The sequence below is a fragment of the Protopterus annectens genome, chromosome 13.part0 (assembly GCF_019279795.1).
Source record: "Protopterus annectens isolate FY-2018-M chromosome 13.part0, PAN1.0, whole genome shotgun sequence".
Taxonomy (NCBI): Eukaryota; Metazoa; Chordata; order Ceratodontiformes; family Protopteridae; genus Protopterus; species Protopterus annectens.
The window spans coordinates 668,260,190-668,285,981 of NC_056747.1; the positions used below are offsets into that span (position 1 = coordinate 668,260,190).

The window sequence follows — 25,792 nt, forward strand, 5'->3', positions numbered from 1 at the left end:
TGGCAGAGGCATGAATTTTTATAGATGAAAAGAATAGGCCTTTGTCCAGCATCTCAGTCAAGTATTGTAAAATCTGAGGAATATTTGGTACAGGTGTGTCAATTCCTTGTGCCTGGTTCCAAGCACAGAATCTCTTCCATTTTCCAGCATAGGATTTTCTAGTACTAGGCCTCCTGGCCTCCAAAATGACATCCATCACCGCTTTAGTGAGAGGTGTGTTTTGTACGATTACATTATCCGCCATGCTGCCAGATTTAAGGTCTTGAGTTGGCTGCGCAGGATTTGATTGTTCTGCTGGGACAGCAGATGAGGCACTTGAAGTAAGGTCCAGGTTGGGCATCGAGACAAGTTCCTTAGGATTGGATACCAGTACTGGCATGGCCAGTTTGGGGCAATCAGTATAATTTTTGGCTTCTCCTGTGTGACCATTAGGAGTACCTTGGAGAGGAGAGGCAGAGGAGGAAAGGCATATACGGTTAAGTTTTTCCAGCTGAAAGATAGGGCATCCACTTTCCATGCTTGTCTGTGATAAGTCCTTGTGCAGAATCTCTTTAGTTGGCAGTTGTGAGGTGAGGCAAATAGATCTATGTCCGGGCATCCCCATTTCCTTGTTACCATGCTGAAGACTTGTGGATCCAATTTCCACTCGTGGGGATCCATGAGGTTTCTGCTTAGTTCGTCTGCCAGAGTACTTATCTTTCCTGGCAGGAATTGTGCCTGCAGATGTACTTGGTAAGTCAATGCTGTGTCCCACAAAGTCATGGCTAGTCTGCAAAGGTGGCAAGAATGAGTGCCTCCCTGCTTGTTTATACACCATATGACCATGGTGTTGTCTGTCTATCAGTAGTTGTCCCGGATGAAGTAGGTCCTTGAAGGCTGTCAGGGCATTTTGAACAGCTAGCATCTCTTTTTGATTGATATGTAGATGCATTTGGTTTGCGGACCATGTGCCTTGAATACATTTTCCTGCCATGTGGGCTCCCCAGGCATAATCCGATGCATCCGTTGTTAATGTCTGTGTGGCTGGGGGTAGAGTGAATGGCAGTCCCTTACTCTTGTGGCAGGCCTATGCCCACCATCAAAACTCCTGTTGCAGGCAGGGAATGAGAGTAACAATTGTTTCCAGGCTGTGGCAATGTTGAGTCCAAACACTTTTTAGGTACCATTGAACTTTCCTCATATTCAGTCTTGCATATGGAATTAGTAGAATGCAGGATGCTATGAAGCCCAAAGCCTGCAGAATTTTTCTTGCAGATAACTGGGCCTTTGTTGCCAACAGTTTGAAATAGGTAGTCAGTTGCCTTTGTTTGTCTGGCATGAGATAAGCCATCTGGGCAGTTGTATTTAAGCTTGCACCCAGGAATATTATCTCTTGAGAGGGTACTAGTTTTGATTTTGTTTGTCTGGCATGAGATAAGCCATCTGGGCAGTTGTATTTAAGCTTGCACCCAGGAATATTATCTCTCGAGAGGGTACTAGTTTTGATTTCTGTTCGTTGACTATGTACCCTAGGAATGGTAGTAATCTCTTTACAAATGCCAGATGCTGTAGTAGAATGTCCTTGCTCTCTGCTTGAATGAGGCAGTCGTCCAAGTAAGGATATATTTGTATTCCTCTGTCTGCAGAATGCAATTACTAGTGCCAGGCACTTTGTGAAGACCCTGGGCGCAGTAGATAAGCCAAAGGGCAGTGCAGAGAATTGGTAGTGCATTGAGGCAGCTTTGAATCTGAGGTATCTTCTGCATGTTTGTCTGATTGGGACATGCAGGTATGCCTCTTTTAGATCTAAAGTCACAAGCCAAGCCTTCTTGCCCAACATGGGCAGAAGCTGCTGCAGAGTCAACATTTTGAATTTTGGAATATCCAGATGTGTTTAGAATAGACAGGTCCAGTATTGGTCTCCAGGCTTTGTCCTTTCTGGGTACCAAGAACAGTCTTGAATAAAATCCTTGCCCCTGCTCTTGCTCTGATACTTGTTGAATGGCCCTCATGTCCATGAGGGATGAGACTTGTTTTTGTGCCTCTGCCCACTGATGTTTTGGCAGGACTGGCCAACCGTTTGCCCTTGGCAGGGTATGGAAGTGAAACTTGTAGCCTTGGGACACTATGTTAAAGACCCATTTGTCCTGGGTTATTATGTGGCAATTTTGTGAAAAAAGTGCTAGTTTTCCCCCTAAAGGTGCTGCCAGAAGATAAGTGCTTGGCGCAGGTAGGGGAAGTCATTGGGACTGTTTCCTGTATTCCTGTGATTTGTCTTCTCCACTTTTGGAGGTAGAAGCACCCCATTGTTTAGGCCTGTATGAACCCTGGGGCTGGGATCTGCCTCTTGGGCATCTGTATCTGCCCCTTTGTGGTCTGTCTGACACTGGAAAGGACCAATTCTTTGTAGGCCAGTGTCTGCTAAATCTAGGAGGCTGTACCTGTTTAAAATCCTTAACAGTTTGCATAGATTTAGCTTTGCCCTCCATTTTCTTTAACACCTCTTCTGCTTTAACACCAAAGTGTCATGCTGTAATGGAGCATCTAATAATTTTGCTTTAACATGATCAGGTAGATTTTGTTCCTTTAACCAAGCATGCCTCCTAATGACAGAACCCATAAATGCGGCCCTGCAGGAGGCCTCCAGAGAATCAAAACCACATTGCAAAGTATGCTTTCCAACTTGTTCAGCTGCATGTAATAATTCCTGCATTTCTTTGTTTTCTGCACATTCAGAATTTATCAACATTTTCTGTTTAAGCAGTGACATAATATATTGCTGATATTTGAGCATATGAAACTGACAATTTAAAGCCCTTATAGCCAGGGTAGCAGAAGTGTAAATCTTTTTTCCCCATCTGTCCAGTGCCCTAGAATCCCTGTCAGAGGGAGTAGGGTTTCTTGCAGTGGAAGCCTTGACCCCTTTGAGACACAGAGATAGTTTCTGGGTCAGCAACAGGGTTTTTGAAAAGGAATTTATGAGTCAGGAACCCTGAAGTACCTGTCCGGCTTAACAGGAGCTGGAGGTAAGGAGTCAGGGGTCAGACTGGACTCTGAAAATACATCATCTACAATGTCTAACACACGTTGAATAGCTAGAGGCCTGTGTTGTGGTAGTAAAAGGAAGTCTCTGAGCCTTTTCTTAGCTTTGGAATAATCTTGGCTCTCCCAGTGGAAATACTCCCTCATGGTATGTAATGTTGCCCCAAAAGAATAATCCTCAGGAGAGGCTGAAGGGATTGATTCTTCAGCATCAGAATCCTCATAGGGAGGAAGAGAGTATTCCTGATCAGAAGAGGAATCAGATGAGATGGAAACCTGATCTGAAGATTCATATCCTGTCTCTTGCCTAGGTCTCTTATCAGGAGGGGGATGGAACCTCTGATCAAAGTAATTAGGTCTTCGGCCATTTTGAGCATCTGCCTTTTAGGCATGGAGGCCTGTCCATGAGGCTGTTGTACTTGTTTCTTTGTCTTTAAAGGTGCTTTAGTATTTACCTTTGAAGCTGAAGTCGTTTTAACATATAACTGAGTAGGTCTGAAAACACCCTCAGAAGCTGATGCCTGCTCAGTGGCTCCGGACCCATCTGAGGGAATAGTTTCTGAAGGTCCAATATCTTGAGCTTCCAGCAGCATGGTCGACTCCACATGGGTGTCGGTAGCGGCCTGCGAGTCTAAAGTAGCGGTCGTCATGGGCTGGGAAGGCACCTCACTGAGAACTGGCGACTGGCTTAGAAGAAGCCTCGTCGTCAGTTTTGGACTTTGGATGCCTGTCCTTTTCCTTGCGTTTCTTGTGAATTCCGGTAGTCGGATGGCTATCCGACGACATTGTATAATTAAATCTTCTGCCAAAATAATGAAATGCAAAATCGTACCAACGCTTAATAGTGCGTTGGTTAAATCTAGCACAAAACCGACAACTAGCAACATCATGGTCAGGGCCTAGGCAAGGAATACAGTAAGAATGAAAGTCCTTATGAGGTATTTGCTTCCCACAAGAAATACAATTATTAACTTTTTCTGACATTGGTCTGGAGCAAGAAAAAGTTTCCCCAACGGGGTACTTAGCTTTTAGTGAAAACTTTGGATCTGAAATTCGAACACGAAAATCACAGGAGTCTGCCAACCGGCACTTGCGAACTGCTTTTGCTTCAGGCACCGCGCAGCAAGAAAGACTGAAGAAAATGGCGTCGGCTGCATCTTTTATACCCCTGGCGCACTGACGTCAGGGAAGAGGCGACAGCAACCGAAGCCTGACCTAGACTTTGGAATTCAGGCCGACTGAGGGTAGCCTGCCAGCAGGATAACCCAATTGTAATGACTGCAACAGTGAAACACGAAGAACATTTACAGGAACCTGTACAGATAAGGGATCATGTTTTCCAGAAAGGCATCAGACAGAAAATCTGTTCTTTTTGGACAAACATGATTTCCTGGCCTCCTGTATGATCCAAAGAACTTCCTCAGAAAAGAGGTGCCTAAAAGTGATCAAAATCCTCTCACACACAGTGCCAGGATGGATAAGAGACCCCTTGTCTTGTGTGAGAAGGTCCACCCAGTGAGGTAACTTGTGCCGACTGCCACTGGACACATGAAAAAGAAGGGGGAACTGATGCTGTCTAAGCTCAAAGGGAGTCACCAGAAAGATTTTGAGGGGATCTTACCTAATCTTGTGCAAGACTCCCGGAAGCAGAAGGGGAAAAACGCATACAGAAGCATTCCCTTCCAAGGGAAAGACAAGGCATACATCTTCCAAGACAGAGGACTTGGGACTCTGACTCTAGAACAGAATAGAGGAAGTTCTGTTCAGAGGGGATGCAAAAAGATCTACCTGAGGAATACCCCATCAATGGGCAATGTCCAGGAACACATCTCTGTGAAGCATCTATTTGTGAGCTTGTGTGCTGGACCTGCTCAAAGATGCCACTGCTAAAATGTGCTCCAAGGAAATGCAACCTGCCTGAAGAGTCACCTGATACTGGACATTAGATCCCAGACATGAAGAACTATTCTGCAAAGAAAAGACCTTATACTCCCTTGCTTGCTGACATACCATATCATTGTGGTATCTGAGAAAAATTTGAGGGGCCAAGAATGAAACGGAGAATGAAAAGCCTGAAGAGCTAGAAGCAGATACCTCATCTTCTCTATGTTGATGTGGTCTGACTTCTGATGCAGAGGCCAGAGACACTGAACCTTTAGACAGCCAAAGGAGGCCCCTTAATCCCATCTGAGGCATCTGTAAAGAGCGTGAGTCAGGGCTGGAGCTTGGAAAAGCAGCCCTGGGTTGAGTGCGAGTTGATGAATCCATCACTGAAGCTCAAGCTTGAGACAAGGGTGGAATGGGAAGTCCAGGAAGTGGCAATGTTGAAGCCACAGTGACCTAAGGTACCACTGTAGCTTTCTCATATGGATCCTGGCCAGAGGAAACATTGAAATGGTAGAAGCCATTAACCCAATGGTCATGAGAAAGTCCCTGTCTGTGACTGAGGAAGAAGAGGCTAGAAAAAGGTGATAAGAAACAGGGCCTTGGGGAGCAGGCAGGGATACCAGCATGGGGATTATCTGGATCCTGCAACCAAGAAAAACATGATCCTGAGAAGGTGTCAGAGCTGATTTTTTTTCTTTTGAAAGTTTATGGTGAACCCCAGACTCTTAACAGGAAAACAGAAACTGGAAATCTTGAAGCAGATCCTCGGGGGAGGAAGCTAGAATGAGTAGATCATTCAGGTAAGGAAAGATCTGAATATCTTTCATCCTGCAAAAAGCAATTAAAGGAGAGCGGCATTTGATGAATACCCTTGAAATAGTATGAAGGTCACAGGGCAAAGCAGACACCTGAAAAAGCAAGAAGAGACAGAGAAACAGACATTTCCTGAAAGGGGATGGCTGGGGATGTGAAGGTAGACATCCTTGAGATCCAGAGAGACCAGAAAAGCCTTGGGGGGGGGGGATAAGGTCTGAAGAGACAACCCCTGAAAGAAAGGAATCCTAAGAAAGGTGTTGAGCTGGGAAAGGACCCGAATTGGTCTCCAAGTGCCCTCCTTCCTGGAAACCAGAAACATTCTGAAGTAAAAACCCTCCCTACCTGGGCCAGGAATACAGCTTGAATAATGCCCTGGACCAAAACAGAAGGAAGCACCTCTGGAGGAAAAAAGAAAGCAGTTTCTGAGGAGGTTCAGGGATGTCCAGAAGGGGAAGAAGGGATTCCAAAACCATGAAATACTCCTGGTGGACAACACATAGAACCCAAGAGCTGTTGTAATTCAGGACACGGAAAAACAAAGGGATAGGGGGACCCAACCAATGGAAAGGAGAAGCAAACTGTCACACAGAACCTGACTTGTCTTGAAAGGCAGGTATGACGACCCACCACTGCTAACCAATATGTGACGTGGGTATCTCACCTCTGGGCCAGTAATCAAGAAGCCTCGATCCTCACCACTGGCACCTGCAGGGGGATGCTCACTGAAAGGATAACATGTACACACAGTATTGCCAGATGCAGCTCTTTGCATCAAGTGCAATTTCCCTTAAGAGCACACAGAAGCCGCAGTCAGTCCGGGGCTGGTTCCTCTTTCTCCAGACTCCCAAAGACTCACCACTGGCACAGCTATAGAGTTGAGATCTCAGCTAAGTGACCAAGTCAAGACTTCTAGCATCCTCTCTATCCAACCAGTGTGCTTCGTGTCCCTGCCCAAGTAGCTGACACACACACACACCCCTGGGAAAGGCTGGTACAGGCTTACTAGCTATACCCCCTTCTGCCCAGACTACAAGGTAGTTACCACTGCCACTACCTTAAGGACCTCAACAAAGGGTGTCCAATTTTACTGTGTGAAATTACTATTAATACAAATGGTAGTTTGACCAAGAGCAAGGCTATTAGGAGTGGTCCACAGTGTCACCAAATAAATATGCAAGTACTCTCAAAATTTAAATATCTATATAAAGATGAGCCACAATGAAAGCTTTAAATATATTTAATAATAAATAAAAGAACAAGGCAATACTGAATACATATTCAGAATGACATCAGAGTTCAGAACCACAGGAAATATTTAAAACATTGCAGGACAGGCTCAAAGAAAAATATCTAAACTAAGCTTCACTATATTCCTGACTGGGTCTAAGAGAATTACTATACCCTAAAAACTGACTAATAGAGCAAGACAGATGATGTAATGAATGGTTCTCTTCTTGCTCTTGTCAGGTCCAAGGCAGAATACTCTGTCTCACTAAGAGACTTCTCAAAATAATACTTAAAATACTACTGGGACAACTTGCAGAATGACATCATTTCAGGTCATCTGACTTCTAGTTCTCAATTAAACCCCCATTGCTGGCGATACTTGGCATCTACCTGTTAAAATACACATACAAGGGGCTTTTGGTCAGATCTTTTGAGAGGTGCTGGAAGTCATAAAACAACTGTATTCCTTTCATGCTTGCAGAGTAGTAAATAGCTCACCCCAAAGACAATACAGAAAGCTTCCTAGTACCCTGCATTGAAGCAGCTTTATGGCCTAGCCGATAAAGTAATTTAATTTCAGATATTCGTCTACAGTTTACTGGACTGAGGTTAACCCTCCAGTTTCCTCAGTTAAAACAGATACATTTAAACAGATACAACAGTGCATGTACATTTCTGTTCTCTGCAGTAGGCACACTGTGGTTACATTTTAAACACAATCACTTTACAAATAACTTTTCAACACAAGTCTGTACAAAGCAGTTTGATATACATGTGAGGCAGTTCTAATACATTTGTAACACCGGTATCTTGTATAAATTAGTTTGATATTCACAAACATATAATTATTTACAAAATTCTAGCTAGATGTGCTGGCAGTGCCTTCTTTTGTCACAGCAGTTTTCTGTGAAGTAGGTGTTTGAGTAGACTTAGCAGGAGGCTTATGCCCAGAACCCCTTATACTCTTGGACGGAGAGTGAGACTGCTTACAAACAAAAGCAGATTTTGAAGGGTAACTGCTTTGAAAATGTTTCAACTCCTGCAAGGCCTTGCTCTTATCCTTTAGAGACTGAAAAGTTCATCAGCAGCAACACTAAAAAGGTTTTGATTAACCAAATGAGCATCCCAGCAATTTGGCCTTAATGTCATCAGGCAAAGATGGAAGATGAAGTCATGAATAACGCTTCAGAATCAAATGCTGGATCCCTGGAGGAAGCAACAGCAGCATCATAAATGTACTTAAAATGGTGGACAACTTGAGAGGTGGAACCCAACAAGGAAAAGGCAGAAGCCTTTTCTTCACATTCTTGGAGATCAGAGATTACCTGAGAAAGGAGGGCCAGAACATATCTAGTCATATGATTTTGGTAGTTAATGGTCCTGAAAGTTAAGGTGGCTGCAGTACAAACCTTCTTGCCTGGCCTCTCTACGGCCTTCCTATCCTTGTCTGAAGGAAGTGGCTTGGTAAAGAACAAAAGCTTGGAGGGTTTGTCCGAAGAGACAAGACACTACAGAAGAATCAGCAGAAGGGCATTTATACAAAATGTACATTCATCAGAACCTTGTAAAAATCTATCAGGTTTCTTGGGAACTGGGAGTTGGAGGCTGAGTATCAGGGGCCACAGAAGCTGCTGAGAAGGTATCCAGCAGGGCAGCCAGAACAGGAGGAACATCAGAAAGTTTGCGGGACTCCATCTGATGAAGCGCAAAATACCTCTTCTGGATATCAGGAACTTGATAGCAATTCCACTTAAAGAATTTCATTATACGGGAAACAATGTCCCCAAAAAAAAGTTCCTCCAAAGGAGAATCTGGACTAATACAATCCTGCTCTTCTGAACTATAATGCAAGGGGAAGGGATATGGGAAGAGTAAGCTAAGAACTCTTCCCCAAAGTGCTGACCCTCAGGGGAATCCAGTTCCCTACATCTTTTAAAAGGAGTGGAAGACCAGGGAGGGGCAGGCACAGATACCCAGAGGAGGCTTTAAAGCCATTAAAGCATTAAACAACCCCCATACAAAATCCTGCTATGCACACTGGGGATCCTTAACTGCAGGGGAAAAATGCTTGGTTTTGTTTTTCTGTGGGACGTCTGTACAAAACACCCTAAGAGCATCAGGCCCTTGGTGACACTCAACAAGAGTAGTAGGATCTCATCCTTCACTAAAATCTGTGGAATCCCTCTCGGTCCCTCGAATATAAGCAGCAGAGGTTCCCCTCAACATTTAGAGCAGACATTTATAGAGCCTCCACGGACATGTCAGGAGTGGGATCCATACAGACCTCTGACAGGGTAGCAGCAGACCAATCTGAGACAACCACTAGCCTCAAGAGAGATGTCCAGGGAGGCTGAACAGCAACCATATCAGGCCTAAGTTTTTTGGCAATTTATTTTTTTTTTTTTTTTAACAGAAGAATGTTGGTTTTCAAGGCATATAGGAAAAGAGATGACTATGTATGGTCTTAGGGACACAAGCTTTGCAGATAAAACAGTGTGTATGGGCATGGGAAGCATCCAAACAAAAAGAGGCAGCAGTCATGACTTTTTTATGGGGAACCTTCCCCCAACATTGACATTTTCCCTTTGTGGATGATATGAAACCAATCAATACTAAAAAGGATGAGAAACCCCAACATGTCACTTATACGAAGAAAAGAAAAGGCTTGGTAACCAGCACACAAGAAAGGCATTCAGACAGGACATTCAAGGTGTTCAGACTGGCAGCAAAGTTGTTCTGAAAGTGTGTCTGTCACCTTTATGCCTTATGTCTTGTGCAGGGAGTATACATGTGATGTACACGACCTGTAAGTACTAAGGGTTTTGGTATACTGGCCAGACGTTGGGCTATTCTTGGCAGGAGAACCTTTCTGCTAAGAATGCTGCAACAGTGATATGGAAGGACATCTGTCCGGGTATCCTTCCACACTGTCCTCATTTCTGCCTGCAAATCCTGGTATTTTATGACTGTCGCTTTCTGTACACAAGACACTAATCACTGTGTGCAACATTTTTAAAGATCAATGCTACTTTTGTCTTCTTTTTCATGGACTACTATATAGTACCGTTTTGTACCTACCATAAATGTAGATGTCCGATAGGTATGCATCTGCAGTCATAACAAATGGGTTGCCCTGCCTCAGGCAGCCCTTCGGTCGGCCGGATTCCAAAGTCTGGGTCTGGCCTCGGCTGATGTCGCACTTTCCCCAACGTCAGAGCTTCTGGGGTATAAAGGCATCAGCCGACACTATTTTCCTCAGTGTTTCTTGCCCCAGATGCCAGGTGCCCTCTAGGAAGGCTAAATTTGGATAAATGCTGTAAAGCTCCAAACAGTAGCAAAATATATATTTCCATGAAAGGAGTAGCAAAGCTGATGCAATTTCCATCCCATTTTAAATTGTCTGTTTGGAAATTGCCTTTTCCTTACCCCCGCTGCATATGCTACAAAAAGTTGGTCAGTTTTGGTTTTTCTTTCCAGATAGTAAGCGAATTGTCTAAAGTAGGATTGGTTCAGTGACACCTATCCTGGTGGAAAATAAGAAAAGGCTGCACTGCCATTAATACCTGTAACTGGATACTCTTTGATTGCAGAAGATTGCCAGAAGGAAAGCAGTTTTCCAAGGATAAAACTATGCTGTGTGGCTGATGCTGTGGTTCAAATGGGTAGTGTCAAATTTTCCAGCACAAAATTGGTGAGGGGTGAGGGGGTAGCTTGAGCCATTTTTGACATTTTGCGAAGTTGTTCCTCAGTAGAGTTTTAGAGAAGGTGAGAGGAAATAGGGAATTGTATTGTATTGAATTGAAATTGAAGAAAGCATGAATCTTAATGGAAGAATAAAGTCCATTGTGGAACAGTTCACTCTGTATTCTAGGATAGGTGTACTGGTTGCCCCTGAAACATCATGCCCTTTAAATTGTGCTTAAAATGAGGAATTTAGCTTATTTAATTTAGTATTTTCCTTATGGAGGACCAATAAACTCCCACTCTGAGATTTGTTCTGCGTTAGAAGAAGAGGGCCAGGGTAGAGGCCAATACCAGTGTTGTCTTGGCCAGTCCGGAGCTATTAGTATCACCTTTGGCTGTTCCTCCCTGATCTTCAGTAGAACCTTGTACATCAATGGGAGAGGTGGAAAGGCATATACTGTTAGGGCATTCCAGCTGAATGAGAGAGAGTCCACCCTCCAGGCTTGTGGGTGGTATGTCCTTGAGCAGAATTTCTTCATTTGGTTGTTGAGTGGGGAGGCGAACAGATCTCTCTCTGGCATTCCCCATTTGTTTGTTATGAGTTTGAAGATGTCTGGATGCAGCCTCCATTCGTGAGCATCCGTGGTAGTTCTGCTTAAGCTGTCTGCTAGTGAATTCTCTTTTCCTGGTACGAATTTGGCCTGTAGCTGGATATTGAGATTCAGGCATAGGTTCCACAGATTCATTGCCACCCGGCATAGAGGGTAGGAATGTGTGCCTCCCTGTTTATGTACCACATGACCGTGGTGTTGTCTTGTCCATATCAACAGATGTTCCTTGCTGGAGGAATGGCTTGAAAGCCTCGATTGCATGCTTCACTGCCAGCATCTCCTTTTGGTTTATGTGCATGCTTAGCTGTCCTTGAGGCCATAGGCCTTGGATACATTTGTCCTCCATGTGTGCTCCCCATCCTAGGTCCGAGGCGTCCGTGGTGATGGTCTGCCTTGGTTTTGGTGTATTGAAAGGCAACCCTCTGTTGGACTGGCAGGCCTGAGCCCACCACAGGAATTCCTTTTGAAGGCATGGAATGATTGGTATCATGGTTTCTAAACTGTGCCTGTGTTGAGACCATACATTCCTTAGGTACCATTGTAGTTTCCTCATATGCAGCCTGGCATGTGGGATCAAGATTATGCAGGATGCCATGAAACCCAGGGCCTGCAGGACTTTCCTTGCAGTAAGCTGAGTTTGTCTTGTCAAAGTCATGAAATAATCTGGAAGTTGTTTTTGTTTTTCTTCTGTGAGAAAAGCCATCTGAATGATTGTGTCCAGATCCGCACCCAAAAAGGTTATCCTTTGGGATGGCACTAGTCTTGACTTTTGGATGTTGACTGTGTATCCCAAGGCCTGTAGCAGGTGTATGACATAGGCCAAGTCCTTTAACAATTTTGTCTTGTTGTCTGCTTGTATTAGGCAGTCGTCCAGGTATGGGTAAATTTGAATTCCCTGAAGTCTGCAATGTGCAATTACTGATGCCAGGCATTTCGTGAATACTCTGGGTGCAGTAGATAAGCTAAAGGGCAATGCTGAGAATTGATAATGCTCTGATCCTGCAAGAAATCTGAGGTGTCTTCTGCAATCTGGTCGGACAGGGACGTGCAGGTATGCCTCCTTGAGATCTAGAGTAACCAGCCAAGACTCCTTGCCCAACATGGGAAGAAGTTGCTGTAGGGTCAGCATTTTGAATTTTGGCACAATGAGATATGTGTTCAGTGCGGACAAGTCGAGAATAGGCCTCCATTGGTTTTCTTTTCTTGGTACAAGGAATAGTCTGGAGGAAAATCCTTGGCCTTGTTCCATAGATGGTACCCTTTCTATCGCTTTCATCTGAAGTAAATTGTTGATTTGTCTTAAAGCCTCTGCCTTCTGGTTTGGTGGAAGGTTTGGCATTCCACTTATTTTTGGTAAAGTGTGGAAGTGAAACCTGTATCCTTTGTCTATTGTCTGCAATGTCCATGGGTCCTTTGTAATGCAATGCCAGTTTTTTGAGAATAAAGCCAGCTTTCCGCCCAAGGGAGCTACCAGTTGATCCCTGGTAGGCGGAATCAGAGTCCAGTCATTGTGTCTGTCCTGTGGTAGTGGTTGTAGTTGCAGCTGTGGTACTACTCCTCTGGTTGGCAGGCTGCCACTGACGGCCTCTGTAGGCACCCTTTGATTGACCTCTGCCTCTAGGGCGTCTATTCCTGCCCCTCTGTGCTCTGGAGGTGTCTGGAAAGGACCAATTCTTTGTAGGCCAGTTTCTGCTGAACCTCGGAGGTTGGACCTGCAGAAATTCCTTTACTGTTTGCACAGATTTTGCTTTTTCTTCCACTTTCTTTAGAATCTCCTGTGCAGGGGAGCCAAATAAACTTTGTTTCTCCATAGGAGCATCAAGGAGTTTAGCCTTGACATGGTCTGGCAAGGATTGCTTTTAGCCAGGCATGCCTACGAATTACTGCTCCAGTCATAGCTGATCTAAATGAAGCCTCCAGTGCATCATAGCCACATTTTAAGAAATGATTACTGACCTGCTGAGAATTGTGTACCAAATCCTGAAGGGATTTACGGTCTAAAGGTTCAGGAGAAGAAAGCTTCTTATTCAGCTGATCTAACAAAAATTCTTGGTACTGTATCATGAAATTGACAGTTGAATGCCCTGGCAGAAAGAGTAGCAGATGTATAAACCTTTTTACCCCATCTCTCTAATGCTCTAGACTCTCTTTCAGAGGGTAGGGGATTTTTGGCAGTAGCAGCTGCAACTCCTTTTGGGCCCTGAGAAATAGTTTCTGGGTCTGCAGCATGGGCTTTATAGAGGTGGAAGTGAGAATCCGGGACCCTGTAATATCTGTCAGGTTTGGCAGGGGCGGGGGGAAGAGAATCAGGGGCAGAACTGACATCATTATACACATAATCAATTACAGTTAGCACGGGTGGTATGGCCAAGGGCCTATGCTGGGGCAAATGCAGAAAAGTCCTTAATCTTTTTCTAGAATCAGAAAAATCCTGACCCTGCCATTGAAAGTGCTCCCTCATGGAGTGTAAACTTTCCCCAAAGGAAAATTCTTCAGGAGGGGAGGCCGAAGGAATAGAATCTTCTGCATCTGAATCCTCATAAGGCGAGTAGGCCCCTTCCTGTTGGTCTGAATGATCAGATCCATCGGTGGAGTAATCAGAGGATAGAGGTTCAGAGGGATCAGTCCTGGGCCTTTTGTCTGGTGGAGGTTGGGAGGCCCTGTCTGGGGGAGGTTGGGAACCCCTAATTAAGGATATAAGGTCCTCAGCAAGACTGAGACTCTGAGAACTTGAGGAAGGCCTCTGAGAAGTAGTTTTGGCAGGCAAAGCTTTTGAAAGTTTGGCAGCTTTAGCCCTGGAGAAGGCCTTAATAGACATAGAAGCTGGGGGCCTAGCTGCCCCACGTGCAGGAGTAGAAATGTCCAAAGGAATGGTGTCAGACAATTCTTGAGCACTAGCTTCGGTAGGGATATCTGTAGCCGACTCAGCCGGGGCCTCTCTGGCCTCGGTTGTCGGAGGTATGGTTTCGGTCGTAGTAAGAACCGAGGACTCTGTTTCAGCCGAAACCGAGACACTCGCGGTAGGCCTAGCCATGGTTTCAGCCGAAACCGCGGGCCGCGAGTGTCGGTCCTTTTCCTTGCGTTTTTTGGCCATATGCGTAGTCGGAGTCTCCGATGGCATTTTATATGCAAAATCAGCTCCAAAAAATTCTTCTGCAAACTCCGACCGACGTCTAAGAGTCCGTCGGTTGAAGGAGGCACAGGCTAAACAAGCTGATATGTCGTGGTCTGGGCCTAAGCAAGGAAGACAGTAAGAATGGAAATCCTTATGAGGTATTTGTTTCCCACAAGTTAAACAATTATTTACTTTTTCTGACATCGGCTGAGGCAAGAAAGAGTCCCCAACGGGGTACTTAGCTTTTTTCGAAGTCTTCGGTAGCTGAAATCTCTGGATCTGACCGACCGGCACTTGCGAACAGCTTCTGCTTCGGGCACCACGCGGCAAGAAAGACTGAGGAAAATGGCGTTGGCTGATGCCTTTATACCCCAGAAGCTCTGACGTCGGGGAAAGTGCGACATCAGCCGAGGCCAGACCCAGACTTTGGAATCCGGCCGACCGAAGGGCTGCCTGAGGCAGGACAACCCATTTGTTATGACTGCAGATGCATCCTTGAAGGACATCTGGTCTTCTCGTATATATTTTAACTTTTGGTAATGGGTGATCCCATGTAATATTTACTCTCTATAATGCTTTGTGTCTCATGTTTCTAATACTACTCAGATACTTCAATATTGTAATGTTTACAGAATTCCTAATGCAACATTCTTACCGTCTTACCATGCCTTTTAGCATACAGGTCCTTTGCCATTAGTGTCACACCCAGCAATGAGATGTTCTGTTTTACAGAACCTGCATTTGTCTGTTTCTCCCACATGTGCACTGGACTTTGCAAACCAACATGCATGCAGTCCACTATCCTGGGCCACCAACATTAACCTTTCATCTTTTTGTTTAAATTCACCTCCTCTTAACTATTCCTGCATCAGATTCTGATCAATATGCTGTTTTGTACCTGCAACTATATTTATGCTTTTTCCACATATCTTGCACTCATCAGATCCTTCTCCTTATATTATTTCCTTTGCATTTTGACACATTTAGTTGCTGCCTCATTTTTGTCTACTTCTGGTTTGATTTTCATTCCCACCTGACACCACCATGCATCTGCTAAACTAAGCAGGCAAGTCATCTTAGAATTGTTCAATTCATATTTTAAAAACTTTCACTGTGTTTGGATCTGGTGAAATCAGCAGATACCTATGCAATCAGATTATTGCAGATCTACACATGTAATCAGTTTCTAGAAGGCTCATACCTGCTTTAACTTTGACAGGTCTAAGATGGGTTTCCAGTTTCCTTCTTTTCTTGGGACCAGAAACAGCCTGGAGTAGAACCTGGGGACTGGTTCTACAGAGCCTTGTGCTAGGCAGTCTGAAATTTGAGCCTGTGCCTCTGATTTGTCCTTTTGGGATGGGAGGAATTTCGGAGAACCTTGGCAAAGAAGCAAATTAGATTCTGTAACTGTTTCTGGTGAAGTCTAGGACCCACATGTCCTGGGTGATGGTTTGCCACTGACTTATGAAGAGGGAGAACCTGCTCTCTTGTTTTGAACTGTGGGCTGAGGTAAGGTTTTGAGGGAGAAAGGGAGACGGGAAGATTCTTGGCTGAGGCAGACATCGAATAAAATGCAGTACAAGCAAAAAATATATATATGAAGCTCCCCACAGGACACAACTTTAGATGCTCAAACTCTAGCTTTGGACTAAGCATTGTACAGGACGAAGAATATCTTGGGTGCTAGTGTAAGAAAGAAATGAAGAAATGGTGCAGGACGATGACCCTTTATTCAATGATGTCTTGCTATAAAGAGAGGAGGGCATCCGCTAGGCCTAGGGCAAATGGAAAAAAATCTTTGATATTCAGACCAAACAAGGGCCTTCTGAGTAGGAAATCTCAAGTGTTACTACTGCAACAGTGAAGCATGATTGACACCTTAGTATCCAAAGCTAAACACCAGGACAGACTAGTGAAGATATACAGACCCAAAACCTACACTGCACATCTGGATTCCAGTCATTACAGCTCTGACACAAAAGCCACATAACCATCTACTTAATACAAAAGATGCATGTTACAGGTATTCTTCAGAGCAACAAAGTCAATATCTAATACAGAAAACTAAAGTCACAAAGGCATTTTTGCACTCACTTTGTGAATGGTGACTCTGTACACATTGGTGTCATCCACAAACCATATAATCTGGTTGGAAAAGAGTTCTCCATAGTTCTGGGAGGACAGATAAGGCTCAGTAGGTTCAGAAGAGTACAGCTGAAGGCCTTTGCGGATACGCTCCCTCAAGACATACAAAGCTGGATTGGCCTTCATGATTTTTGCCATGGCTTGCTGGATCAGTGGTTTACTTCCAGGGAACCAATTACCGTAGGCACTATGGAGAACAGATAATTGTGCAGTTATTTATAAAAGATCAAAAAAAGCAAAAGCACACATACAACCAACTTAATGAGAACAAACTCAGAAGGCTCAGACTTGGGTCTTTTCTACTACTTACACGTGGTGCAAAAATACAGATTTGTGTGCAATACAGTAATGCATGCCTTTTCTGTTTTGCTGAAAAGGCCTCACATTTCAAGGGTGTTATAGAAAGTAGTTGTATACACTTACCATAAATGTAGATGTTTGAGTGTATTCACTGTTGCAGTCATCACATTTGGGTTATCCCTGCCAGAGTAGCCTTCTGTCGGCCTGAATACCAGAGACTTAGTATTTCTGCATTGGTTGCTGTCGCTTGAGGACTGACGTCAGGTTATCAGGAATATAAAGTAAGGCAGCGACACCATTACATCAGTTTTTCCTTGCCCTAACCTGTCAGGAACCCCCAAAGAAGGAGGCCAAGTTCTGGTGGAAGAACCCCACCAGTGGAAAATAAATACCAATATATCCCTTGTAAGGAACGGAGAACAGGGAAGAATTGTAATAAAAGGAGAAAGAGAAGGGGGATGGAAGGAGGGAAAAGTACAGTTTTGTACCTACCATAAATGTAGATGTCCGATAGGTATGCATCTGCAGTCATAACATATGGGTTGTCCTGCCTCAGGCAGCCCTTTGGTCGGCCGGATTCCAAAGTCTGGGTCTGGCCTTGGTTGATGTCGCACTTTCCCCGACGTCAGAGCATCTGGGGTATAAAAGCATCAGCTGACGCCATTTTCCTCAGTTTTTCTTGCCCCAGATGCCAGGTGCCCTCTAGGAAGGCTAAATTTGGATAAATGCAAAAAAGGTTCCAAACATTTGCAAACTTATATAATTATATACATGTATATACAAACAAATACACCATAATAGATTCCCCCAGCTAGCTAAAAGAGGGGTAAGTACCCTAGGAATACCACTGAGGGGTAGGAGGGAGGGTAAACCTGACTGCAGATGCATACCTATCGGACATCTACATTTATGGTAGGTACAAAACTGTACTATGTCCTTCAAGGATGCATCTGCAGTCATAACATATGGGTAGAATACCATAGCCAATCTGGGGGAGGAGGTACTAAGAAAAGGATGGTGTAGTTAACATCCCCTGCAGGACTGCAGTAGCAAAACCTGCTCTGGATCTGGAGTATAAAGGTAGATTGTAATGTTTGGCAAATGTATGCACGGAGCTCCAAGTAGCAGCTTCTAAAATGTCCTTGGTAGCCACCCCTCGTAGGAAGGCTGTAGTGGTGGCCGTGGCCCTTGTGGAATGAGGCCTGATGTTTTCAGGAACTGTCTTTCCATGAAAGGAGTAACAAAATCGAATGCAATTTCCTATCCATTTTGAAATTGTCTGTTTGGAAATTGCTTTTCTTTGCACCCCTGTAGCATATGCTACAAATAGTTGGTCAGTTTCTCTGCTAGTTTTAGTTCTGTCCAAGTAGTAGCGTAGTTGTCTGTGTATATCCAGGGTGTGCAGAAGTTTTTCCCCTCTATTCTGTGGATTTGGGAAGAACGTAGGCAAGTGAATAGCTTGGTTCAAGGATACCCTAGATACCACCTTTGGCATAAAAGTAGGATTGGTTCTTAGTGAAACTCTGTCCTGATGGAAGATAAGAAATGGCTGTACTGCCATTAATGCTTGTAACTCAGATACTCTTCTTGCTGAAGTTATTGCCAGAAGGAATGCAGTTTTCCAAGACAGAAACTGTAGATCCGCTGATGCTGCTGGTTCAAATGGAGGAAGAGTTAGTTTCTCCAACACAAAGTTGAGATCCCAGGCGGGTAGAGGGGGTTTTCTTGGAGGTTTAATATTTTTGATCCCTCTCTGAAATTGCCTGAGGAGAGGGTGTGAGAAGATAGGTGGATCCACATTGTATTCTGCTGAAATTGCTGAGGCATGAATCTTAATGGAAGAATAGGACAGGCCATTGTGGAACAATTCTGCTAAGTATTCCAGAATATGTATCATGTTTGCCACTGTCACATCTGAGCCTTTTGATGTGTTCCAAATGAGAAATCTTTTCCATTTAGCTGAGTATGTCTTCCTTGTGGAAGGCCGGCGAGCTTCCAAGATGATGTCCTTCACTCTCTGTGATAAGGCATCTTGTTTGGGATTTAAGGAATTTTCCAGGCAGTTAGCTGCAATGTTTTCAAGTTGGGATGCATGATCTTGAAATTGTTCTGTGTCAGAAGAAGAGGCCATAGGGGGAGAGGCCATGGTTTTTCCTGAGACAGGCTTCTCAATAATGGATACCAGTGTTGCCTTGGCCAGTCTGGAGCTATCAGAATCACTCTTGGCTGCTCCTCCCTGATCTTCAGTAGAACCTTGTACATTAATGGGAGAGGTGGGAAGGCATATACTTTTAGAGCTTTCCAGCTGAAAGAGACAGAGTCCACCCTCCAAGCTTGTGGGTGGTATGTCCTTGAGCAGAATGTCTTCAGTTAATGGTTGAGAGGGAAGGCGAACAGATCCATCTCCGGCATTCTCCATTTCTTTGCTACGAGTTGGAAGATGTCTGGGTGCAACATCCATTCGTGTGCATCCATGGTAGTTCTGCTTAAGCTGTCTGCCAGTGTATTCTCTTTTCCTGGCACGAACTGGGACTGTAGTTGGATATTGAGGTTCAGGCATAGTTCCCAAAGATTCATAGCCAGCCGGCAGAGAGGGTAGGAGTGTGTGTCTCCCTGCTTGTTTATGTACCACATGACCGTGGTGTTGTCTGTCCTTATTAGCAGGTGGCCCTGATGGAGGAAAGGTTTGAAAGCCTCGATTGCATGCATCACTGCCAGCATTTCCTTTTGGTTTATGTGCATGCGTAGCTGACCTTAAGACCATAGGCCTTGGATACCTTTGCCCTCCATGTGTGCTCCCCATCCTTGGTCCGAAGCGTCCGTGGTGATGGTTTGTTTTGTTTTTGGTTTGTTGAAAGGCAACCCTCTGTTGGACTGGCAGGCCTGAGCCCACCACAGAAATTCCTTTTGAAGGCAAGGAATGATTGGTATCAAAGCTTCTAGACTGTGACTGTGTTGAGACCATACACTCCTTAGGTACCATTGTAATTTTCTCATATGCAACCTGGCCTGTGGTATCAGAATTATGCAGGATGCCATGTAACCCAGGGCCTGCAGGATTTTCCTTGCAGTAAGCTGAGTTTGTCTTGTTAGCATCATGAAGTAATCTGGAAGTTGTTTTTGTTTTTCTTCTGTGAGAAAGGCCATTTGGGTGGTTGTGTCCAGATCTGCACCCAAAAAGGTTATTCTTTGGGATGGCACAAGTCTTGACTTTTGGATGTTGACTGTGTATCCCAAGGCCTGTAGCAGGTGGATGGCATAAGCCAAGTCCTTTATCAAATTTTTCTTGTTGTCCGCTTGTATAAGGCAGTCATCCAGGTATGGGTAGATCTGAATCCCCTGAAGTCTGCAGTGTGCAATTACTGATGCCAGGCATTTCGTGAATACTCTGGGAGCAGTAGATAAGCCAAAGGGCAATGCTGAGAATTGATAATGCTCTGATCCTGCGAGAAATCTGAGGTGTCTTCTGCAACTTGGTCAAATAGGGACGTGCAGGTATGCCTCCTTGAGATCTAGAGTCACCAGCCAAGACTCCTTGCCCAACATGGGAAGAAGTTGCTGTAGGGTCAGCATCTTGAATTTTGGTACAATGAGATAAGTATTTAGTGCGGACAGGTCGAGAATAGGCCTCAATTGATTTTATTTTCTTGGTACAAGGAATAGTCTTGAGTAAAACCCTTGGCCTTGTTCTGAAAGTGGTACCTTTTCTATAGCTTTCATTCGAAGCAAGTTGTTGATTTGCCTTAAAGCCTCTGGCCTCTGATTTGGTGGTAGGTTTGGCATTCCGTGTCTTTTTGGCAAAGTGTGGAAGTGGAACCTGTATCCTTTGTCTATTATTTGCAGTGTCCATATGTCCCTTGTAATATAATGCCAGTTTTTTGAGAATAAAGCCAGCTTTCCGCCCAAGGGTGCTTCCAGTTGATCCCTGGTAGGCGGAATCAGAGTAAAGTCATTGAGCCTGTCCTGGTGTAGTAGTTGTTGTTGCTGTTGCACTACTTCTCTGGTTGGCAGGCTGCCACTGACGGCCTCTGTAGGAGCCCCTCGATTGGCCTCTGCCTCTAGGGCATCTGTTCCTGCCTCTCTGGGCTCTGTCCGAGTCTGGAAAGGACCAATTCTTAGTAGGCCAGTTTCTGCTGAATCTAGGTGGTTGTACTTGCAGGAAATCCTTAACTGTTTGCACAGATTTTGCCTTTTCTTCAAACTTTTTTAAGACCTCCTGAGCAGAGGAGCCAAATAGATTTTGTTTCTCCATTGGAGCATCCAGGAGTTTAGCTTTAACATGGTCTGGCAGAGATTGTTCCTTCAGCCAGGCATGCCTACGAATGACTGCCCCAGTCATAGCTGTTCTAAATGAAGCCTCCAATGCATCATAGCCACATTTTAAGAAATGATTACTAACCTGCTGTGAGTTGTGTACCAAATCCTGCAGGGATTTACGGTCAACGGGTTCAGGAGAAGAAAGTTTCCTGCAGGGATTTACGGTCAAGGGGTTCAGGAGAAGAAAGTTTCTTATTCAGTTCATCTAACAAATACTCTTGGTACTGTATCATAAGAAATTGACAATTTAATGCCCTAACAGAAAGAGTTGCAGAAGTATATACCTTCTTTCCCCATCTCTCTAAAGCTCTAGACTCTCTTTCAGCTGTGGCGGCTGCAACCCCTTTAGGGCCCTGAGAAATAGTTTCTGGGTCTGCAGAATGTGCTTTATACAGATGGTAATGGGAATCCGGGACCCTGTAGTATCTTTCAGGCTTGGCAGGGGCCGGAGGGAGAGTATCAGGTGGTGTACTGACATCATTGTACACATCATCAATTACATTCAAAACAGGAAGTATAGCTAAGGGCCTATGTTGAGGCAGATGTAAAAAGGTCCTTAATCTTTTTCTAGAATCAGAGAATTCCTGACCTTGCCATTGAAAATGCTCTCTCATGGAGTGTAGAGTCTCACCAAAGGAAAACTCTTCAGGAGGGGAGGCCGAAGGGATAGATTCTTCCGCATCAGAATCCTCATAGGGTGAATAAGCCCCCTCCTGGTGGTCTGACAACTCAGAGCCATCCGTGGACTCATCTGAAGAGTGTGGGTCAGAGGGGTCAGTCCTGGGCCTTTTGCCGATACTTCGTGGTCTGGGCCTAAGCAAGGAAGGCAGTAGGAATGGAAATCCTTATGAGGTATTTGTTTCCCACAAGTTAAACAATTATTTACTTTGTCTGACATCGGCTGAGGCAAGAAAGAGTCCCCAACGGGGTACTTAGCTTTTTCGAAGTCTTCGGTAGCTGAATTCACTGGATCTGACCGACCGGCACTTGCGAACAGCTTCTGCTTGGCACCGCTGCAAGAAAGACTGAGGAAAATGGCGTCGGCTGATGCGTTTATACCCCAGACGCTCTGACGTCGAGGAAAGTGCGACATCAACCGAGGTCAGACCCAGACTTTGGAATCCGGCCGACCGAAGGGCTGCCTGAGGCAGGACAACCCATATGTTATGACTGCAGATGCATCCTTGAAGGACATCCAGGATTACAATAGTGAATACACTCGAAATCTACATTTATGGTAAGTGTACACAACTGTACTATGTTCTTCTTGTTTCACTGTTGGTCATCACATTTGGGTAGATTCCCAAAGCTGAGGAAAAGGGTGGAGGCAGTAAAGGAAACTAGGGGCTGACCAGAATGCCCTGCTAGACTGCAGAGGCAACCCTGCCCTGGATTTGGAGAAGAGAGGCCGATGGTAATGCTTGGTAAGTGTGAACAGATGTCCAGGTGGCAGTCTCCAGGATGTCCCTGGTGGGGACTCCTCTGAGGAAAGCTACAGAGGTGGAGGCTGCTCTGGTGGAGTGTGTCCTGACCCCCTTGAGGGGAGGCTTTCCATGTTGTTTGTAGCAGAAATGGATGCAGTGTGCTATCCACTTAGAAATGGTTTACTTGGAGATGGCTTTGCCTTCTGCCCCTGTAGCAAAGTTAACCAGCAACTGATCAGATTTTCTGAAGGATTTAGTCCTGTCCAGACAGAATCTGAGCTGTCTGTGCACATCTAGAGAGAACAATCCTTCCCCCCTTGTTCTGGGGATTAGGAAAGAAGGTGGGCAAATGAATTGATTGATTGAGAGCCGCACTGGAAACCACCGTGGGCATGAAGGATAGGTTAGTTCTGAGGGATACTCTGCATGGAAGATGAAGGGTTCCACAGTCATGGGTGAGTGCAGTTCAGAGACTCTTCTGGCTGAAGTGATGGCCAGAAGGAATACTGTCTTCCAGAAGAGAAATTTTAGCTCTGCAGAAGTTGTTGGTTCGAAAGGGGGCAGGGTGAACTTCTCCAAGACAAAGTTAAGGTCCCAAGCTGGTGCCCTTCTGGGGGACCTCAAGGTGCTAGCCCCCTCTGAAGAACTGTTTGATCAAAGGGTGTGAGAAAAGGGGCTGCTCAGTGGGGAAAATGAGCAGAAATAGCAACATAAATCTTTATAGAGGAGAAAGAGAGGCCACTCTGTAATGGGTCAGCTAAGTAACCCAGGATGAGGGGGATGGAGGGCTGTTCTGTAATGCTCCCTTAGCCTGGATCCAGGTGCAGAACCTTTTCCATTTATCCGCATAAGGCTTTCTTGTGCTAGGACGTCTGGCCTCATGCATAACATCCATAACCTGTTTACTGATTGGTTCGGGGTTAGGGAATAAGCCAAGCTACCAAACTGTGTGTCTGCAACTGGGAGTACACAAATTCCTCTTCTCTCTGGGTCAGGAGGTTTGGAATCTGAGGAAGATGCCAAGGAGGCAGCGGGGACAGGCTGTCCAGCAAGGGGTACCAGTCTGGAGCTATGAGAATGGTCCTTGGTTTTTCCTCCCATATTCTGAGCAGTACCCTGGGGATGAGAGGTAGAGGAGCAAAGGCACAGACCAATAGACTGACCCAGGGGAAGGACAGGGTATCCACTTTCCAAGCCAAGCAGTGATGCTTTCTGGTGCAGAATTTGCTGAGCTGATGGTTGGTGTGGGAGGCAAAGAAGTCGACCTTCGTGGTTCCCCATTTCTGAGTTATTAGGGTGAAAGTACTTCTGTTGAGTTGTCATTCGTGCTGGTCCAGAAGACTTCTGCTTAATTGGTCTCCAGAGAGTTGAGGGAGCGTGGTAGATATTGTGCTAACAGGTGTAGTTGCATGGAAGAAGCTGTGAGCCAAAGGGTCATGGCCAGCCTGCATAGAGGGTAGGACTGAGTTCCTCCCTGCTTGCTGATGTACCACATCACAGTGGTGTTGTCTGTTTTGATCAGGACAACCCCTGGAGAGAGAGAAGGGGTCTGAAAGCTAACAAGGCGTGCTGCACAGCCATTATCTCTTTTTGACTGATGTGCAGAGGTATTTGCTGTGGGCTCCATTGTCCCTGTATGCACCTGCCGTCCAGGTGTGCACCCCAGGCATAGTCTGATGCATCTGTGGGGGTCTACTTTGAAACATCTAAAACCCATAACATCTAATTTCATAACATTGAGACCAGAACATCTAAAACCCAAAACATCTAACACCCATAACATCCAACTTCATAACATCTAACACTACAAATCACAAGAAAATAACATCCCCTCCACATATAACATCAAACTAACAAACACTCTTTTTACTAGGTTTATGCAGGGGGGGGGGCAAGCCCCCCTGCACCCCCCGTAAATTAAATATACCAACTCCAAAATCGCACTACAGTGGGGAAAAAGTTAATTTCCTAACCCCACTGTATCAAGCCCCCCTGCAGAATCATAGTAAAAAGTATGTTTGGTAGTTTGGCGTCATTATATGTCGTTATATCTGGAGGGGATGTTATTTTCGTGTGATTTCTGTTAGATGTTATGAAATTCAATGTTATGGGTTTTAGATGTTTTGGATTTTAGATGTTCTGGTCTCAATGTTATGGGTTTTAGAGGTTTTGAAGGAGACCCATCTGTGGTGAGGGTCTGGGTGGCGGGGGGGTGGGGAAAAGGGCAGTCCCTTGTTGTGGGAGCATGCTGTTGTCCACCAAAGAAAATCGAGGCAAGGAATTATAGGCAGAAGAGTTTCCAGGTCTTGAGAGTGTTGACATCAAAGGCAGTCTGGCATATGGAACGAGTAGTATGCAAGATGCCATGAACCCCAGAGTTTGCAAGGTTTTCCTTGCAGACAGCTGGGGCCTGGTGGCTAGTTGAGAGAAGTAGGCTGTCAGGAAAATTTGTCTCTCTGGTGTAAGGTATGCCATCTGGGATGCTGTGTCCAGACTTGCACCCAGGAAGACAATCTTTTGGGTGGGCACCTGTTTGGATTTATTTTCATTGATTGTGTACTTCAGGGAGGTTAGTAGGGTCTTTACAAAGGCCAGGTGCTTGAGTAGCTTTTCCTGGCTGTCTGCTTGAATAAGGCAGTCGTCTAAGTATGGGTAAATTTGCATATTTCTTTGTCTGCAAAAGTCAATGGCCGGAGTCCGACATTTTGTGAAAACTCTGGGAGCAGAAGATAAGCCAAAGGGAAGTGCAGAGAACTGAAAGTGTTGAGATCCTGCCCTGAAGTGGAGATATTTCCTGCATGATTTCCTGATAGGAATGTAGAGATAGGCCTCTAAGATCTAGGGTGGTCAGCCAAGCATCCTTGGAGAGTATGGGTAGCAGCTGTTGGAGGGTGAGCATTTTGAATTTTGGGCTCGCCAGGAAGGTGTTTAGAATAGATAGAGGATGGGGCGCCAGGTGCCTTCTTTTCTGGGCACCAGAAAAAGTCTGGAGTAGAAGCCTTGGCCTATTTGTTCTGCAAGAATGTGCTCTACTGCCCTCCTAGAGAGCAGGGAAAGGGATTTGCTTTTGAGCCTCTGCCCACTGACTTGGTGGTAGATCTGGGAACCCCTTTTGGGGTTGGAAGGGTGTGGAAGGAAAATTTGTATCCCTGGGACACAATGTTCAAAACCCATTGGTCCTTGGTAATGGTGGCCCAGGTGCTTGAGCGAAAGTAGAGTTTTCCTCCTATGGGTAAATGAAGGTG

The 25,792-nt window shown here is 45.0% G+C and overlaps 1 protein-coding gene across 1 annotated transcript in view; it reads right to left on the reverse strand.

Moving 5' to 3' along the window:
* PRPF8 (pre-mRNA processing factor 8) overlaps positions 1-25,792 on the reverse strand; it is a 2,252,227-nt gene that overhangs the window by 544,741 nt on the left and 1,681,694 nt on the right. The window contains exon 31 of the mRNA XM_044054875.1: positions 16,456-16,693. Coding sequence (XP_043910810.1) covers positions 16,456-16,693 — 238 coding nt within the window. The remainder of the gene's footprint in view (positions 1-16,455; positions 16,694-25,792) is intronic.